The following is a 20,299-nucleotide window of genomic DNA, read 5'->3' as shown; positions in this document are numbered from 1 at the left end:
AAAAATATAAAATTTTATTCATTATGCCATTTTTATAATGAAAAAAAACCAAGTGGATACTTTTGACTGTGGTTCACTGTAGCCCAGCTATTTGTCAATCATTGACATTTTGCACCTTTTCACTATTTTACTACTAACAAAGTACTGGATCCAAGCAAAGTTATATATGTACATCTTTTATTTTTCAAATTATTTACACACACATTTACAATTTTGCATATTGCGATTCATGTACTACCATATTTTTCTGAATGTCCTTTAGTTTTTGACAACCTGCCAAAGCCATGGTAATTTCAAAGTCTCTCTTCAATACCTTTAACATTTCCTTTACACCAGCTGATCCACCACAACCAAGACCCCATACAGCGGGGCGTCCAACAAACACCATCTTAGCACCCAAAGCTAAAGCCTTAAACACATCATTACCATGACGTACGCCACCGTCCAGCATAACAGCAATATCATCCCCGACAGCTTTAACGACTTCGGGTAGAGCTTCAATACTGGCCGGTACATAGTCGAGTTGTCGGGCTCCGTGATTTGAAACAATAACACCAGCACAACCAAATTCACGTGCCAGAATGGCATCTTCGGCGGTTAGGACACCTTTAACAATAACCGGAAGATAGGTGCTCTTCACCAGCCATTCAACATCTTTCCAGGTGAGGGTGGCATCAAATTGACTGGCAACATATTCATTGATTCCCGATGTGCCTTCTTCACTGTGGACACCATCGGATTGGCTGGAGCGTGTATCGAAGTTTGCCAAACGCAAATGCGAAGGCAGACTAAAGTTATTGCGAACATCAGCCCAGCGTTGACCAAAAATGGGTGCATCAATGGTAAGCACAACAGCTTTGAAGTTGGCCTTTTCAACACGTCGTAGAATTTGTTCAGTTAGGGAACTAAAATGGAATACAAGTAAATATTAAAGTGAACATAAAAACCCCAGTGTATAGAAAACTCACCGATCCTTGTAGACATAGAGTTGAAACCATTTGATGGTATCTGGAGCAGTTTGTGCGACCTCTTCAATTGACATCGTCGAAAGGGTACTCTGAATAAAAATGGTGCCCATTTCACCCGCCGCTTTTGCATTTCCACCTTCGCCATCATTATGGGCCATTTTCTGCATAGCTGTGGGAGCAATGCCGACCGGCCATTTCAACTGATGGCCCAGAACAGTGCAGCTGGTATCCAATTTGGAAACATCTCTCAAACAACGAGGGCGAATTCTCAGCCTGTAAGGTATTAAAAATTACAATTTTATCTAATCCATTTATAATTGTTGTAAGATTTCCCAATCCATTTTTTTACCTACGAAATGCTTCTCGGTTCAAGTTCAATGAAAATTGCTCCCCGGCACCGCTGCGATAATAATCTAGAGCCTTCTTATCTATGATCTTGTGGGCCTCTTCTTCAAAATCAGTTACACAAACAAATGGCGGAGCCATATTCACTAAATAGCCTGTTCTTGTTGACACCAAAATGAAGACTGAACATTTATTGTGAGGATGACAGATAATCATTTTCCCAAGATTCTGTTTTTTTTTCTTATTTAAAGGTTTGAAGAGATAATTGCAGAGATTTGAGGAAATTATACAAATTATACTGTACTTCTTATCGCTTCGGTTTAATAAACAAAAAACGTATAAAACTATATGAATTTGTTTTGGTGTTAGAAATATTGTTTTGGAGATTTAATATGAACATAATATAGGGTGACTCAAATTATTGAAATGAGGTCGTTATATTTAAAAATAAGGCGTTTTTTAGAAATTTAAATTTTTTTAATAACTATCTGGTGGGTAGAAAAAACAAAGGTGGTTGCTGACTTCTACGAGTCGCCCTAATGGTTTACAGAGGGGGTTGGGGAACACCTAAATAAGATCACTATAGAAACAATTTACAAACGCTTAAAATATAAAAAAATAATCTCAAAGTATTAACCCATTCGAAAGCTGTAACGAAATAGCTATAATTGTTTTATGTAGATTATGATATAAACATACATTTTAATATATATTTCATTAACGTATACGTGTAGCTCAGATCCGTATAGACTAATTTACAAAAAAAAACGCGTGATTGTCCCATTTTTTAATGAGTTACAACCAGAGATGGTCTGTACGTAAATGACATACATTTCCGATGTATAATACATACGTCAGAATCGTCGGAAAACTACCCAAAAAACTTAAGGTTTTTGACAAAATAGCTATTTCCATTAATAAATTTGGAAATTGTGTATGCTTTACTCAAATCCATATACAATTTCAAAATTTTCTTCTCTGTATCAGTACTAGTAAGGAATAGTCAGATATATGTAAAAATAATATAAATTCTTATAATTACTGTATATGGTGATAATATTGAAATAATTGACATTTACTATATTTTTTACTTTTTATACAGGTATATGACGTTTTCGACATTTACACCTTTTTGACAGTCTAAAACCTAAAAATTCGTCACACGGACCATCCCTGGTTACAACGTTATATTTGGATGGGTACAAATGTACCATGGTTATTGGTCTACGTACATAATAACTTTAAAATTTTATAATAATGTGGAACTTTAAAAATTTATAAAAAAAAAATATATGTGGAACATATTTATAATTTTTTCTTCAATTATGAGTAAAAACACCTCAAAATTTGATAAAAATATCTTAGTTTTTGAAAATTTTACAGCATTTTTATTAAAAAAAGGTATGATTGTATGGTTAATACACACATATAAACTTTCGGAGTATTGAAAAAAAACTTATAGTGAATATTTTTATTCGATATTTATAACCTACATATTCGATATGTTGGGTCTTGAAGTTTCTGTGTCGTCGTAAACCTCAACGCATTTTTACGCGCTTCATTGTGTTCATTTCTCTAGATGTATAGACGCCTAAAAGTATGCAAAATAATGTATATTCATTGGTGATATCAGTGAATAAAGACAAGGATAACACAGATTCAACAATGTAGGGCAGTGATGCTCATAATACTGTTACGTTCTTGGGTTTTACTAAATCCCGTGTAGACGTTGTTTTATTTCCCAGCACAGTTCGTACTAAATAAAACGCAGGTTCTTTCAGATTACGATTATTACAATGATTTTATTCACACAACTTTACTTTGCACTTTACTTTACACGACGGTTTCAATTCGCGATCTGATTCACAACTGACTAACTGCCTTTCCATTTCCTCTATTTATATGAGCCTCGCTTGTCGCTACAGAAGTTTCTAGACGATCTGGTAACGCCTAGATCACGAACAATCTACCAATGCAACAAACACACATACAAACTTACATTGAGTAAACAATAACAACAACACATATACAGGCGAGGGGGCAACAAAGAAAGAGGAATTAAGCGATCATCAATGATGACGTTCAACAAGAATTGCACGACAATAACAAAATAGAAAATGAAAGAGGAAATGGAAGGATGTAGAAAAATCTATACAGTAGTTGTTGTTGTGAAGTTATTCAAATAAACTGCGTAGTAGAAATTTACGTTACAATTCAAATTCTTAAATTAACGGAATTAATCTAAATTAACTTAAATCTAAAGTTATATTCGTAACATTGCCCCCCGCTTAAGCCTGTTCGTCCCGAATAGGCACAGTTCCCGTTCCGTAGGGGGTCAGCCGCTCCAAATGTACAACTTTCATCTTCGACCTGGGACTGTCGCTCCTCTGGATGCGATAAACGACGTCATTTATTTTCGTGACAATCTTGTAGGGTCCTTCCCAGTGCGTTTGCAATTTGGGGCATAGTCCTTTTTTTCGTTGTGGGTTGAACAATAGTACCAGTTGCCCTTCTTGGAACCCATCGGTATTTGCCGCTCGATCGTACCTTGCCTTCATGCGGTTGCTAACCATTTTTATTCAATGGCGAACTGCATCGTGGACTTTGCTAAAAGAGTTTTGACTGTCTTCATCTTGGTTCACATCGTCGTTTGGGGTAGCACCGAATATCAAATCGCCAGGTAGCTTTAACTCATTTCCGAACAGAACTTTGGCTGGAGTCCGGGATGTGGAATCATGAATGGCCGATCTATAAGCCAGTAAAAACTTTGGAATATGCTCATCCCAGTCTCGTTGGCCACTGTCCACCACTTTCCGTAGATGTTCTTCCAGGGTGCGATTAAATCTTTCCACCATGCCATCTGATTGTGGATGTAGGGGCGTCGTTCTGGTTTTCTTGATTCCGTAGGAGTCACACATTTCCTTGAAGATCGCTGATTCAAAATTCCTACCTTGATCGGAATGAACCTCAGATGGAACACCATAGCGACAAATCCAATTTTTGCTGAACACATCCACAATTGTCCTGGCTTCTTGATTTGGGATAGCATAAACCTCTGGCCATTTACTGAAGTAATCCATGACCACTAAGACATACCGGTTCCCAGAGTCGCTTGTGGGGAACGGTCCAGCTACATCCATTGCGATTCTTTCAAAAGGGGCTCCTGAATTATACTGCTGCATGTAGCCTCGACTCTTCCGTGTTGGACCTTTAGCTCTTATGCACCTTTCACAATTGGCGATCCAGTCGGCAATGGATTTTTGACAGCCGACCCAGTAGAATCTCTGCTTTACCTTTTCAGCGGTTTTTGCTATGCCAAGATGTCCTCCACTTGGGCCATCGTGAAACTCCGACAAGACATCTCTTATTTTGGAGTCGGGGACGACGATCAAGTTCCGGTGAGATTTACCGTCCTCACTTTCCCATTTGCGATATAAACAACCATCTATTATAAGTAGACTGTCCCACTGGGCCCAATAGGATTTTAAAAGAGGTCTTTCGGAGGTAATTTCTTTGCGACTAAGTCGCTTGCCCGTTTCCATGGCCGAAATTATTTTGCCCAGAATGGGATCTCTTCGTTGTTCCGTCGACCAATCTTCACCCGACTCAAACTGCAATCGTCGGACATCAACGATATTCTCTTTGCACTCAGCCTTTGAGCAGTGCCTGTATTCTGCCTTGCATGGCCGACGAGACAGGGCATCAGCATTATCGTGTTTTCCGCCTTCTCTGTGCTCGATCCTGTTTAACTGTGGCTCATTGGTGGACTGTTGAACCATTCTTCTACCATCTTTCGTTGGAGGTGGTGACAACGACCTAGATCGTTTGCGCTTAACTCTGCATTCGCGCGCAATATGACCTGCTTTATCGCAGTTGAAGCACCTAATCCTGGGCTTAGTCATCCCTACTAACTTTGTTTCTTCGATTACCTGCCTCATGGCGTCCTTGATCGAGTTAAGGAGAGATTTGGGTTCGCAACCTTCGGTCTCCAGTTGGCGAATCTTGTGGGTCTGGGGCTTAACAATTATTCTGGCCGTCTCTTGGGCTAGGGCAAACGACACAGTTTCGGCAAACGACGCTTTTGGTGACGCATATGTTGCACATTTAATCTCAGGGTCACGTATGCCATTCACAAAGGTTTCGATTTTCATACGGTCCAGCAATGGGTGATTCTCTCCTGGATACGCCATTAGCACCAAACGTTCCACCTCAGCTGCAAAGTCTTGTAACGTCTCGTTTGCCCTCTGTACTTTTCCCCTTAGTTCCATAAGGTAGATGTTTTGTTTATGTTCGCCACCGTACTTACGTTCCAGTGCAGCAATAACATCTTCATAGTTATTCCTAGAAGCGACAGGAATACTCTGTATAACATCAGCAGCACTGCCCTTCAATGCCAGAAGTAATGCAACCGCTTTGTCGCTGTCGTTCCACGAATTTCTAGAAGCCACTGTCTCGAACTGTAACTTGAAAACATTGAATGACGTAGAGCCGTCGAATACAGGAGGTTTGATTTTTAGTGTGGTATCAGGAACTCGCACCGGACCACCCTTAATTTCCAGTTCCGACATTTTCTTCCCCAGATTAGTAAACCTGTGGTCGTGGACCAGAAATTTCTCATCCACAGACAGAATCTTCTCGTCAACCGACTGCACTTTCTTATCCAACTCTTTAATCTGGACCTCCACGGTTTCCACTCTCCTTCCAATAACTTCTGTAATGCTCTCGAGTTTCTCGTTCATTATTCTCGAATTTTCATCTAACTTTCTGGCATTCTCTTCGAACATTCGTCTGGTGTTTTCTTCTAACTTTCTGGAATTCTCTTCGCTCCTTCTGGAATTTTCCTCAAACATTTTAGCCAGCATGTCTCTGAGATCGTCAACCCTGGCAGCTACTGACGAGATTTCCCCACCGTTGGATTCGCCCATTTCCGATAAATCCACTTCATCCTTACTGTCAAACTCATATGTATCGATGTTCATACCACGGCGTTCGAACTCATCCAACAGACGTTTTTGTAGCTCAGCTTTGTTGCCAGTAGAGGACAATTCCAATTTATTGAGCTCCTTCTTCAAGTCTTCCACTCGTAGGTCCTTAAATTTCATCGTAGTATTATCGTAATCTCACTTCCGACACCAATTGTTACGTTCTTGGGATTTACTAAATCCCGTGTAGACGTTGTTTTATTTCCCAGCACAGTTCGTACTAAATAAAACGCAGGTTCTTTCGGATTACGATTATTACAATGATTTTATTCACACAACTTTACTTTGCACTTTACTTTACACGACGGTTTCAATTCGCGATCTGATTCACAACTGACTAACTGCCTTTCCATTTCCTCTATTTATATGAGCCTCGCTTGTCGCTACAGAAGTTTCTAGACGATCTGGTAACGCCTAGATCACGAACAATCTACCAATGCAACAAACACACATACAAACTTACATTGAGTAAACAATAACAACAACACATATACAGGCGAGGGGGCAACAAAGAAAGAGGAATTAAGCGATCATCAATGATGACGTTCAACAAGAATTGCACGACAATAACAAAATAGAAAATGAAAGAGGAAATGGAAGGATGTAGAAAAATCTATACAGTAGTTGTTGTTGTGAAGTTATTCAAATAAACTGCATAGTAGAAATTTACGTTACAATTCAAATTCTTAAATTAACGGAATTAATCTAAATTAACTTAAATCTAAAGTTATATTCGTAACAATACTTACATTGGTATTTGTATGTTACTCTCCCGCCTATGCTATACAACCCTGTAGTAACGGCAATCGACTCTACGTCGATGAATTCATCGACAACCTGTCAAACTACCGACAATGCTTTTGATTGACGATGGTCGCTTTGGTAATGGCTCGCCCTTTTAACTACCATTTGTCAATGAATTCATCGGCTACATTTCTTTGACAAATCTAAGTAAAAAAAATACATCATTAATTTTTTAAATTAAAATTTTAACCACTTTTAAGTTAAAAGTGGTCTAAACAAAGGCAAAAACATAAAAAGTAGACTTAAAAAATTAAATATTATGACTTGTAGTTGAAAATGTGTAAATTTTTAAAAGTACGTTCAATGTTTCGTAAACCCAGTGGGTTTAAATTTTCAATTCCATTGTAGATATGTCAAAGTAGGTTAACCCGGTAAAAAGTTCTAATGTAAGCATTTGGCATCGTGAGAATTTGAGAGCATGGGACGCCGCACAACAATTGTCAAGAGAAAATAAGTTCTTCTCCATGCTGAACTAGGGAAATCTCAACGTAAAATGGCAGAAATGCTGAATATTATGCGATATGCTATGCACAAATTATATTGAGGCACAAAACCGAAAATTGAATTAGAGAAAAAAAATATTGGATGGACCACGTAACGTATGGCGCAGATCGAATAAAGCCTACACGGTGGAGACTCTATAATGGTATGGAGCTGTATGAGCGCTACCGGAGTAGGAAATCTCTTTTTTATTACAGGAATTACACTATGGTACAACTCGACAAATAATGGTATGGAGCTGTATGAGCGCTATCGGAGTAGGAAATCTCTTTTTTATTACAGGAATTACACTATGGTACAAATCGACAAAAAATGTCACAACTTTTATAAGTCCTAGTACATCTTGTGCGCCTAAAAATGCCAACATTTCAAGGTGCTAGTAAATTCATTTTTACGCCGATACTAGATAAAATTGTATGAACAACACCAAAGTTGGGATTATTTTAAGAATTTGCGACATATGAAAAAAAAATATTTTTCGAAAGAAGAAAAAAAGTTGAATATTCAAAAATTTTCCTATCAGTAAAAATCTTAAAATGGCGCCCGCTTGCGAAGTTTTTAACTAATTGAAATCAACAAGAATTCATTCGACGCGAAATTAAATTTGCTGTTATTTGAATGTGTTACAAGAACAAACAATGGCGCAAAAATTGCCTCAAAGTTGGAGAATTTTAAAAAAGTTGAAAAATTGAATTTCGTTCATTTGCCGTTTCATCAGTTTTTATTAAAACAATATAACAAAAATACCGTTGGATAGTCCTTTCTTCCTCTTCCTGGTAAAATAAAATTGCAGATTGTTTACAAAAACACAAAAAACGGTTTTTTGGCCATAACTTCAGATTTTAAGGGTGTAATGAAAATTCTAAAAATGCAGTTTAACTAAGGCACACAAGATGTACTAGGCCTCTATCATAGTTTTTTTTTGTACCATAGTGTTATCGATAAGATTTATTATTCGAATATTCTAAAAGCTAATTTAAAATGAAGTGCTGAAAAATTGGGATTGGGGACAACATTTCAATTTTATCAACATAATGACCCCAAACTCAAGTCACAAATCGTTCGAGCATGGATGCTTTATAATTGTCCAAAAGTGATGCAAGCACCTCCCCAGTCCCACGAATTGAATCTCATATATAACTTATGGAGTATTTTGTAGAAATATATTTAAAGCCATAACATCTCAATCATATTAAATCTGAAAAATACTTTACAGGTGGAATTGGGAAAAATTCAGACATCTTACACGGAAAACTTGGTAAAACCTATGCAATGTTGACAAGATTGAAAGCTGTAAAAGATAACAAGGGATATCATACTAAGTATCCAAAGTATCAATCCAAGCAATCCGTTTGTATACAAAAAAAACTTCTATCTTGTATACTTTTCCTGTGAGGTTGCAAAAGCAATTGCAATATAACAATCATCATTTTTTATATTGAGTTCACATAAATATTGCTTATTGTATTGCATTAATTTTAAATTAAGATGTTCATCTTGCCTTTAAAAAAGTATAAAATTTAATTCATTGAATAGTACATAATATTCATGGCATTTTATTATAAAAAACAAGTGAATACTTTTGACTGCGACTCACTGTACCTTAAAAAGTATTCCGTCTGATCGTCTACAAAGATTCCCATTTGCTAGCATATGAAGATTCCGTTATGCTCGTCTATGAAGACTCAAAACTTCAGCTCATTTATGAAAACTCCCATGATCAGCTTGTCTATGAAGACTCCCAGGATCAGCATATCTATGAAGACTCCCAGCTTCAGCTCGTCTATAAAAACTCCCACCTCCTGTTCGTCTATGAAGACTCCCTGAATAAACTCTCCTCTGAAGACTCCCTGTTTAGGTTGTCCATTAAGAATCCGTGCTTCAGCTCGTCTTGGAAGACCTCTGCTCCAAATCGCATATGAAGACTTCCTGCTTCATTTCGTCCCTGCTTTAACTCTCCTGTGAAGACTTCATGTTTAGGTTGGCTATTAAGACTCCCTGTTTAAGCTTATCTATACAAATTGTACTTATTTTTTCATAACTGCAAAAAACTGGTTCGCATAAAGTGGAAAGTCGTAAAGGTTGTCCAAAACAATTGTTGTTGTGCCACAGAACATTGATGAACATTCGTGAGATGGAAACATCCTTGGACATTTCTTGCACCAACATTCACCTGTTCTCATTGGATCCCGCACAAGACGATAGGCCTAGTTCAAAGTCATGGATACGTAAGTATGAGCTCGGTCGTGCGAGTCTTTGAAGACTAACCAAATCCAACGATAATTGTTCGTGGAAAAAGCACTCCTAATCAAGTGGTCGCATGTTTCTTCAGTAAAACTTATAACGCGGCGACTGTTAATCAACGATGTACGGTCAATTCTGAGTGGTACACCACAATTTGTTTCCCTGAAGTCTTTGGAGGGATTCGAAAAACTAACCTGAGAAAGAGTTCGTAATATTTAAGATATGAGTTTGAAATGCATTGCTGCTACTCCTGGTATAGCCCCCCATATAATGGTATCCTTCTTATACGGTATTAAACGTTTTAAAACGGAATTGTTTGCAATTTGGTATTTTGGATTGCCATAAAAATTTTCTCCCAAATTTTCATATTTTATATATTTTGCTTTATCCAGTCTCCTAAAAAAACATATTCTTTGATTATTTTTTTCATTATATAGATTATTTATTATATTTAAACTATTATGGAACCCATAAACCGAACTTAATTACATATAATTGTTGTTGTTGTTCCTATATTAAACCACTTTTACTAAAATTATTACAATTTAGCATATTCACATTCATGCACAACATTTCTCCTCTGAATATCATTTAATGTCTGACATCCTGCCAGGGCCATTGTTATTTCTAAATCACGTTTCAACACACGCATCATTTCCTTAACACCTGCTGTGCCACCACAAGCCAAACCCCACAGTGCAGCTCTGCCCACAAATACCATTTTGGCGCCCAACGCCAAAGCTTTAAAGATATCATTGCCTTGTCGGATGCCACCATCAAACATGACGGTAATATCGTTACCCACAGCCCGAACAACTTCTGGGAGTGCCTCAATACTGGCCGGTATAGAATCCAAATGTCGAGCACCGTGATTTGAGACAATAACTCCGGCACAACCAAATTCACGAGCTAATACAGCATCTTCGGCAGTTAGGACACCTTTGGCCACCACAGGCAAATGTGTCAACTTCACCAGCCATTCAACATCTTTCCAGGTAAGGGTAGCATCGAATTGATTCGTAACATATTCATGTACAGCTGACATGCCACCTTCACTGGTGGTTCTCATATCCGATGCCGATGATTGGAAATTGGCCAACTGTAAATGAGTTGGCAGGCTAAATTTGTTTCTGGCGTCTGTCCATCTTTGACCGAAAACTGGAGAATCGATGGTAAGTACAAGGGCTTTGAAATTGGCCTTCTCAACACGTCTTACAAGAGATTCAGTAAGGGAGCTGTTTGAACAAAAAGAAATAGAAAACTTAGTAATTTATTTATTTATTTTAAATATAATTTGTTTAAATTATAAATAAGAGAAACAAAGATAACCAAGAGCAAATCAATAAATCCGTGAGGTATACGCATAGTCTCACGTATCTTCTATTAGATTTGATATTTGTATTATTCAATAAACTCATTCGAAAATACATGAAATTATTGATTTATCCTGAGTCAAGACTGTGTATCATGACTATTTTAAAAATTTACACATTTAACTGGATGTGTTCCCTCACTTACCGATCTTTGTAGACATAAAGTTGGAACCATTTACACGTGTCTGGAGTCTTCAGGGCAACTTCTTCAATCGGTATTGTGGATAATGTGCTTAAAATAAAAATTGAACCCATTTCACCGGCAGCCGTTGCATTACCAACCTCACCATCATTATGAGCCATTTTTTGCATAGCGGACGGTGCAATACCCACAGGCCATTTTAATTTGTAACCCAAAACTTCACATGTAGTGTCCAAGGAGGAAACATCTCTCAGACAACGAGGACGTATGCGCAATCTGGAGATTTTAAATTGTTGACAAAAATAATTAATAAAAAGCATTCACACACACGCACATATTCAGCATTTCATATTTCTTAATATCATTTCAAATAATATCCATTATGAAGCGCAAACTAGAAATCAAGTAGCTACCTTCGAAATGCTTGACGATTTAAATTCAATGAAACTTCTTCACCGGCACCACTCCGATAATAGTCAACTACTTTTTTGTCTAAAATGTCATGGGCTTCTTCCTCAAAATCCGATACACAAACGTAGGGTGGAGCCATAGTTCAAACGGTTGTATTGCTGCTATCCCGGCAATACGCTGTAAATAACTGACAATTCGAAATAAACCATTAGCTTCTTTTATAATCTAGTTTTCACTTTCGTCACTTGTTTTCGATTTTTATTAATCACTGGCACATGTTTGTCCCTATGGGTGATGTTATTTTTTGCAGTTTTTAATTGCATTTGCATACTCGATTCGTATATATGTATATACATATATCATCGATTCACTAAAACGGACGATTGATGTCTTGAAATTGATCGATCAGTGTGCTGATTATAACTTTCGTAAAAAAATAATATATTTTCAAAATTTCACTCTGAGGTGAATTTAAGTGAACCATAACTATAAGTGAAAACGGATCGTCATCTATTAGCCGACTTACAAAGTTGATTGTAATGCTATTCCAAGGAAATAGGTATGTTCGATTACTGAATAAATTTTACAAATCTTTACAAAATGTAAAATTGCAGTAAGCGAGCGAGCGTAAATTGAGGGAGAAGATTTAAGAGTAAGTAATTTTTTGTGTTCCTTGCTGATTTGTGGCTAAACTGCACAACGCACAGTGGGTTAGAATAGCCTGTTTTCTTGGATTACAGTTACAGTATATAAAATTCTACATCACTTGTCGTTGAAATAAATGTCAAAAGTTGTCTGGTATTTTTGTAGTGAAACTTCAAAGTCAAACTTTATAGAAATTTTTGTGCCAAAAAAGGCAGAAAACTTTCCCGTTGAAAATTTTATTTATTTTAAAAAGTATTGTAAAAGTTAAACATTTTTCAATGGAACCATGAAGTTCAGGTTATTTTGCGAATACTTCGTTAATATTTGAGTATCAAATTTTGTTTGGAGGTGATTTAGATGTTAAATTAGCTAAAAGTCGCATTGATCTCGAGACTGGTGCTGTTGTTTTTCATGTTATTTTTTCTAATTATTTGTGCTCTTCTTTTCCGTATATTATTGTTGTTATTTTTTTTAATAATATTCTTTATTACAATAATATTTTGTTGTTGTTTATTTTAATAATATTCTTTGTTTTGACAAATAGTGATTGTGTTGTGCAGTTTCAAGTAATCGGGTAAAAGGGATTTTTGAAAGGGTTTTTTGTTATCATTTTTTTATAGATACAAGTTCGAACGTTGTTTTTTATAATCGTGCCAAATGCCCTTTTACATATTGAGCAGTTATCAGAAGTTGGTTATGCTGTTGGCAGAGATGGCCTGTCAGAAACAGTGACGTAAATGACATACTTTTCCGACGTATAATACATATGTCGGAAACCCACTCAAAACCATTAGGTTTTTGAAAAAATAGCTATTTACATTTATCGATTTGGAAATAACGTATGCTTTACTCAAATCCATATCGAATTTCAAAATTTTTTTCTCAAAAAAGTTCAGAATTTGTTATCAGTTCTAGTAAAGAATTGCCGGATATACAGTAAAAATAATATATGTTCTTGAAAATTACTGTATATGGTGATAATATTGAAATAAATGACTTTTACTACATTTTATACAGGTATAGGACGTTTTCGACGTTTACACTTTTTTGACAGTGGAAAACCTGAAAAATCGTCATACGGACCATCATTGGCTGCAGATGATGATGATGTGGATGATTAACTTTATGATGTATAAAATTCAATGTTTAAGTTCTCTGGTAAATCAATACCAATGCTTGTTAATGTTTGTAACTTTGCAAATATATATTTGAAGATTTAAAAGAGAAGAAAAATAATTTACAAAAAATTTTTGTTATTGTTTTGTTGTTGTTTTTTGTAATTAAAGAAAAGTCCTTATTTTTGATGGCGGGCATGATAACTACTCACTGGAACATCGGAATCCGAAAAGTCCAACGGTGTTAGAAAGAGCACATGTCTGTCTCTCGTATGAACTAGGATTATTGACTTACCTCTAAAATTAACAAAATGGCGGACCTTTGAAAAAATATTTTTAGGAAATCGCCGATTTTTTACCAAGAACCAAGTTAAAAAATAAGGAAAATCTTCACCGATTGGCTTTATCCTAGTTCATACGATAGCTATACACTCACAGAGAAACGTGTAAAAATTTGGAATCGATTGGGTCATTAGTTTTTGAGTTATCGTGCCTGCCATTCACCAAAGAGGAAAACGCGTTGAATGTAGGAAAAACTGATTTTGACTAATACGCGTATGTAATCATATTCGCGAATATGTGTAAAAATAGGTCAAAAATGCATCAATTCGCGAATAATATACCCATTTTATCCAAAATTGATTGTGGTGGCACATCCGCGGTTCTTCACCAATTCTTTTAAAATAGATGTACTTTTGTGTATTTACATTGGAGATTACTGAAATCTGATGCGCAAAAAATCCTATGCACGTTGGTTCATTTTTAGCCATTTTTACGGTTTTTGCATAGTAAAGTGCATTGAGTGGCACACTTTGGCTGCTAAATGAAACATCGAAATATTTATAATTATTGGAAGAGATTGATTCGGTTTATACGAATACCGCATGCGCAACAACTGATTTCCACGAATACGCGAATTGCTTGCTTTTCAATATTGATCATTTTAATGTATTGTAAGTGCAATATATTTAATCATTTTTAACGTCGAAACTCTTATCAGATGAATTTACCGATATTTAACCCTTTGACGTATCAATTAGCGCAACGAAGTGCGCTTCCAACTGTTAGCACATAGCTTGCTTTGATGCTTAAGAAATGTGAATGCATGTAACAAAACTATTTATTTTAGATTAAATGTTGTACACGGCATCAACTAGTTTTATTCTTATTATTATTATGAGAATCGAATCATAATCATGTTAGGCACAGAAATTGTACCACGAGTCAGACTTCTGGATATACGTCAAAGGGTTAACAATCATCTTAATGAATTTGCTGAAGAAAGCGTCGAATATTTTAGAAGATCAAGGCAAAACCGTATTTCCTTAACCATACTAAAAAAATCAAAAATTCAAATAAACATTTAATCTTAATAAAAAAAAAATAAATAATTTTTTCAGACATCTTCATGCTTCTATTTGTTTTCCGCGATGTTTATATGTATTTCGATGTGATTTGACAAGTATGCAAAGAAAACAAATCTGTTTATCCATTTGTGAAGAAATTCGCGTATTACAACAAATAGGAATTCATATTTGAAATACAAGATTTAAAACCACTATAACTTTCGTGCGCAGCAACCGAATTTGTGAACAGATTTCGAATCAGCATATTTTTCTTAACCTACGTACCATGTTTCTTTGGTGCGCATCTTAATATTTCTTCCAAACTTTCATATTCATATTGACACTAGTATTACGTTGGAATCAAATCAGCTGGGATTTGCTGTTACCTTTTATAATTGTACCATGATATACATATTGATACGGAGAAAATGTGCCTCATCGAAATATTGGTTTTAGACGCCATGTTTCTTTGGTGCGCATCTTAATATTTCTTCCAAACTTTGTTCAAGTTCGAAGATGGTGAATATCGGTCCAAGCCTAGATCAATTTTGAAGACGAATGGAATGTCTGATTTGAACCAAACTTTGCACAATCTTTTATCTATTTCTGTGAATAAAAAACTTTTTCCAGAAATTATGCACTATAGCTTAACGTTTCAGGAAGATGTCATAAATACTTCCGGTATGTTGAAGTTCACAATTATTTTTTTATTCTCACATAAAAGAGTTTCGATGCAATGGCGTACCTTTTCAGTAATAATTACTCAGAAAGTTCCATTGTGAGAGTAACAAGGAATTTACTTTTAAATTTTTACCGGGTTAACCTACTTTATCAGGATTTATTTCACATATATCCAATGAAATTGACAATTAAAACCCACTGACAACATTAAACCCACTGGGTTACTAAATCCGGTACAATGTAAACGTACTATAAGAGAGATTATTTTTCAAACAATAAAACTCTGTAAAACAAAATTCAAATAGCTTCTCAATTCACTCCCCTTTACTGAAGTTTTGTGTAAAAAGACAACATTTTGTAACAATTCTTACAAAATCCAATTGAAAAGAAAAAATATTTCGAAAATGTTTAATAATTGAAAAATTTAGGCTTAAAAAAAATGGTACGCTACTAACCACTTTTTGTGGTCAACTTGGACATTACGTCGTCAATTTGACACCGAGATTTTGACAACAGTTTCGAGCACGAACGTGTACTATCTGTGGTCTACCGTGTCGAATTGACACCGTTCGTTGTCAATTTTGTAAAATCCAACAAACTACGTCCAGCAAAAAAGTTGTATCGATACAGCTAATTCCAACAACAAAAAGTTTGCACGAATAAAATTGTGTCAGTTTTATTAAAATTAATAGCCAGATAAACACTGTTTTTTGTATTACTGATTTTTATTTGTACATACTTGCGTTTTCTTTGTCCATTTTATTGTTTAAAAACAAATCTGTGAGATTACAAACAAACCACTATCCGTTAAAGAAATATTCATGTCCAGAGATAGGGTGCCCTGTCCTGGATTGGTCCGACATAACCGCGCTTGCTATTTTTAATTCCATATTTCTGACGGAATCAAATGTGCAATATTGCACGAGACTTACACTATCATTGTTTGCTACACGATTTTTTTTTAAATTACAATAATTGATAATTATATAAACGGTTGGTTGTCAAGTTCCTCTTAAATATACAGAGATAATCTTTGAGGTAATAACATAATAATTGATAAGACCGACTTTTCTATAACGTCAAAACAAAGTGTATTTTCCAAAAAAAAAAAAAATCATTTACGAAATTGTATGATGCAATAAATTCACATTGATATATAATTTAAAATATCCTTCAGTGAATGAGCGCAGTCGGTTTCAATAGGTCAATTTATAAGACTTCAGAACACTTGTGTGTTTGGACGGGAAATTTCAAAAAACTGTGCTTTAAAAAAATGTGAGGAGTAATTTCAGGCGAAATTTATTTTTGAATAAATAATAGTTTATATTATTTTATTCCGGAAAATCCACTATTAAAACTTTTCAAATTTATCTTGTACAAATATATACACAGAAAAAAAAGCCACCCCGAAATTTTTGATTAAAAGCTTCATCAGCGTTCGACAAAAAGATGTCGATAACATATTTCAAACGTAGTCGGAAATGTTTATCAAACACCAACAATTCACAAAAAAAACATCAACAAACGAGTTTGACCAAAATAATTATTAAATTTGTTGGACAATTTTTAATAATTTTTTTTTTGTAATATGCCATATTATTTTTTATTACGTTATTACAAAATACTTTGTTGAATAGATTGTAAAAGATGGATAAGAAATATAAGTTTTTATTCGGTATAGAGCTACACATTTAGTTTAAAGCCGTTAAAATACTGAAAATTCGGAGATATTTTTGTGGGAGAGCTGTAATAATAAGGGTAAAAATCGGCAATTGCTGTTTAAAAGGTTTTGTATCGTACTACAAGAAATTTAATTTGAAATAATAATAATAATTTGATAAACAAGATTGTCAATATGAAAAATATTTTATCGATTAACAAAATAAAATTCAACAAAATTTTTAGTATATATGAGAATTGCTTTATCAAAATATTTTCGAATGGGATTACAATTTTTTTTATCGGCGATTGTAAATATGAACATTATTTTTATCGGCGAAAAATCAATAAAATTTTAATTGGATTTTTGAATTTTTTTATCAAATGGTTACAATTTTTTTCTGTGTATATATATGTATGTATATCTATAAAGAAAAAGAAAAGAGATAGTGGAAGAGTAGGGAGAAAAGATAGTGAGAAAAAAAGGGGGCGGAAGAGAGATTATTTTAGCAAAGTCAAGTTTTTGACAAAGCCTAGAATTTGGTTAGGGTCTATTTTGGAGAAGAAGACTAGATTATCAATTTCACAACTTCCAAACTGTTTATATGTTCTGCTGATCAGCGATGGACATTTGCAGAGGATGTGCTCAATTGTTTCCAGTTCTTCTTCGTCTTCACATAGACGACAGTAATCCTCTCCACTGGAGTCCCACTTAGAAGTGAGAGAACTAATTTTGCAGTGACTAGTTATAATCCCCACAACGATTTTGATCTCCCTCTTACTATGTTCCAGCCGCAAAGACGTTCTTTTACGAGAGAATTCAGGCCAGATAGATTTAGAGGTTTTGCAAGCAGGTTCCCTTAGCCATCTGTTACCGACTAACTCGCAATGGAACGCACGGATTCTGCCAATGAAATGCCTAATGGGGGGTTTCACAGATCTCTGAATCAGAAGGTTGACGAGCAAGCTCGTCGGCTATCTCATTCCCTTCAATGTCATTATGTCCTGGAACCCAGCATAACCCAACTATCTGTCGTATATCATTCAGAGCGGTCTTACAATCAAGAACTGCTTTCGAGTTTATAGTATGCGACTTCATCGCTTTCAGGGCCGCCTGACTATCGACATATATATTCACCGGTCCCGTGATGTCGGCATTAAGTGATTTTATTATCTCGGCCGCTTTCGTGATTGCGAGAATCTCTGCTTGAAAAACGTAGTCGGAAATGTTTATCAAACACCAACAATTCACAAAAAAAAACATCAACAAACGAGTTTGACCAAAAAAATTATTAAATTTGTTGGACAATTTTTAATAATTTTTTTTTTGTAATATGCCATATTATTTTTTATTACGTTATTACAAAGTACTTTGTTGAATAGATTGTAAAAGATGGATAAGAAATATAAGTTTTTATTCGGTATAGAGCTACACATTTAGTTTAAAGCCGTTAAAATACTGAAAATTCGGAGATATTTTTGTGGGAGAGCTGTAATAATAAGGGTAAAAATCGGCAATTGCTGTTTAAAAGGTTTTGTATCGTACTACAAGAAATTTAATTTGAAATAATAATAATAATTTGATAAACAAGATTGTCAATATGAAAAATATTTTATCGATTAACAAAATAAAATTCAACAAAATTTTTAGTATATATGAGAATTGCTTTATCAAAATATTTTCGAATGGGATTACAATTTTTTTTATCGGCGATTGTAAATATGAACATTATTTTTATCGGCGAAAAATCAATCAAATTTTAATTGGATTTTTGAATTTTTTTATCAAATGGTTACAATTTTTTTTCTGTGTATATATATGTATGTATATCTATAAAGAAAAAGAAAAGAGATAGTGGAAGAGTAGGGAGAAAAGATAGTGAGAAAAAAAGGGGGCGGAAGAGAGATTATTTTAGCAAAGTCAAGTTTTTGACAAAGCCTAGAATTTGGTTAGGGTCTATTTTGGAGAAGAAGACTAGATTATCAATTTCACAACTTCCAAACTGTTTATATGTTCTGCTGATCAGCGATGGACATTTGCAGAGGATGTGCTCAATTGTTTCCAGTTCTTCTTCGTCTTCACATAGACGACAGTAATCCTCTCCACTGGAGTCCCACTTAGAAGTGAGAGAACTAATTTTGCAGTGACTAGTTATAATCCCCACAACGATTTTGATCTCCCTCTTACTATGTTCCAGCCGCAAAGACGTTCTTTTACGAGAGAATTCAGGCCAGATAGATTTAGAGGTTTTGCAAGCAGGTTCCCTTAGCCATCTGTTACCGACTAACTCGCAATGGAACGCACGGATTCTGCCAATGAAATGCCTAATGGGGGGTTTCACAGATCTCTCAATCAGAAGGTTGACGAGCAAGCTCGTCGGCTATCTCATTCCCTTCAATGTCATTATGTCCTGGAACCCAGCATAACCCAACTATCTGTCGTATATCATTCAGAGCGGTCTTACAATCAAGAACTGCTTTCGAGTTTATAGTATGCGACTTCATCGCTTTCAGGGCCGCCTGACTATCGACATATATATTCACCGGTCCCGTGATGTCGGCATTAAGTGATTTTATTATCTCGGCCGCTTTCGTGATTGCGAGAATCTCTGCTTGAAAAACGCTACAGTCATTGTTGAGTTTATATGAGTTGTGTATACCTAATTCCCTACAGTAAACGCCTGCGCCAGTGCCTTCCTCCATGTTAGACCCGTCTGTGAAGATTGACAGACCTGGCAGATGTAGGGAGCAACTAGTCCAGGATTCCCTACTAGGAAATTCTACTTTGATGGCATTAAAGTCCCTATGGGGAGGAATATAAACACTGATATGACTATCCCCCTGGAGAGATCATAACCTGGCGTTATGTTTAAGATGCTGGCATGACCATAGTTCAGCGATTTCAAGGCATCTGTTTCCCGGAGTCTAAGGGCACACCTGGCCGCCTGGAATTTGATCAGAATATCCAATGGTTGGAGATCCAAAATTGCGTACAAGGCTGCATGTGGTGTACTTCTTAATGCTCCGGTGATTGAATTGAAGACTATCGCTGTACTAAGCTCAGTTTTGTCAGCAGCGTCTTT

The 20,299-nt window shown here is 35.5% G+C and overlaps 2 protein-coding genes across 2 annotated transcripts; both read right to left on the bottom strand.

Moving 5' to 3' along the window:
* Positions 1-205: 205 nt before the first annotated feature.
* LOC133332468 (uncharacterized) lies at positions 206-1,521 on the bottom strand. Its single transcript, XM_061540870.1, has 3 exons — positions 1,318-1,521; positions 969-1,241; positions 206-905 (listed from the first exon to the last, which is right to left on the bottom strand). Exons 1-3 carry the CDS (start codon positions 1,452-1,454, stop codon positions 206-208), a joined length of 1,110 nt encoding a protein of 369 aa, XP_061396854.1. The 5' UTR covers positions 1,455-1,521.
* Positions 1,522-10,377: 8,856 nt separating this feature from the next.
* LOC133332469 (uncharacterized) lies at positions 10,378-11,918 on the bottom strand. The gene is made up of 3 exons (XM_061540871.1): positions 11,773-11,918; positions 11,363-11,635; positions 10,378-11,079 (listed from the first exon to the last, which is right to left on the bottom strand). The coding sequence occupies exons 1-3, from the start codon at positions 11,907-11,909 to the stop codon at positions 10,383-10,385; spliced, it is 1,107 nt and encodes a 368-aa protein (XP_061396855.1). The 5' UTR covers positions 11,910-11,918; the 3' UTR covers positions 10,378-10,382.
* Between the last annotated feature and the right edge of the window lie 8,381 nt (positions 11,919-20,299).

Source organism: Musca vetustissima, unplaced genomic scaffold (genome assembly GCF_032173495.1).
Source record: "Musca vetustissima isolate MV318-11 ecotype Yass unplaced genomic scaffold, APGP_CSIRO_Mvet_v1 utg9226, whole genome shotgun sequence".
Lineage (NCBI taxonomy): Eukaryota > Metazoa > Arthropoda > Insecta > Diptera > Muscidae > Musca > Musca vetustissima.
The sequence above is the reverse complement of the archived record's forward strand: the minus strand, read 5'-3'. Positions and strand labels throughout refer to the sequence as shown.

Coding starts and splice junctions, on each gene's coding strand:
- LOC133332468 (XM_061540870.1), bottom strand. CDS start 1,454: ATGGCTCCGCCATTTGTTTGTGTAACTGATTTTGAAGAAGAGGCCCAC. Junction 1,242..1,317: donor AACCGAGAAGCATTTCGTAG/GTAAAAAAATGG, acceptor AATACCTTACAG/GCTGAGAATTCGCCCTCGTT. Junction 906..968: donor CTCTATGTCTACAAGGATCG/GTGAGTTTTCTA, acceptor ATTCCATTTTAG/TTCCCTAACTGAACAAATTC.
- LOC133332469 (XM_061540871.1), bottom strand. CDS start 11,909: ATGGCTCCACCCTACGTTTGTGTATCGGATTTTGAGGAAGAAGCCCAT. Junction 11,636..11,772: donor AATCGTCAAGCATTTCGAAG/GTAGCTACTTGA, acceptor TAAAATCTCCAG/ATTGCGCATACGTCCTCGTT. Junction 11,080..11,362: donor CTTTATGTCTACAAAGATCG/GTAAGTGAGGGA, acceptor TTGTTCAAACAG/CTCCCTTACTGAATCTCTTG.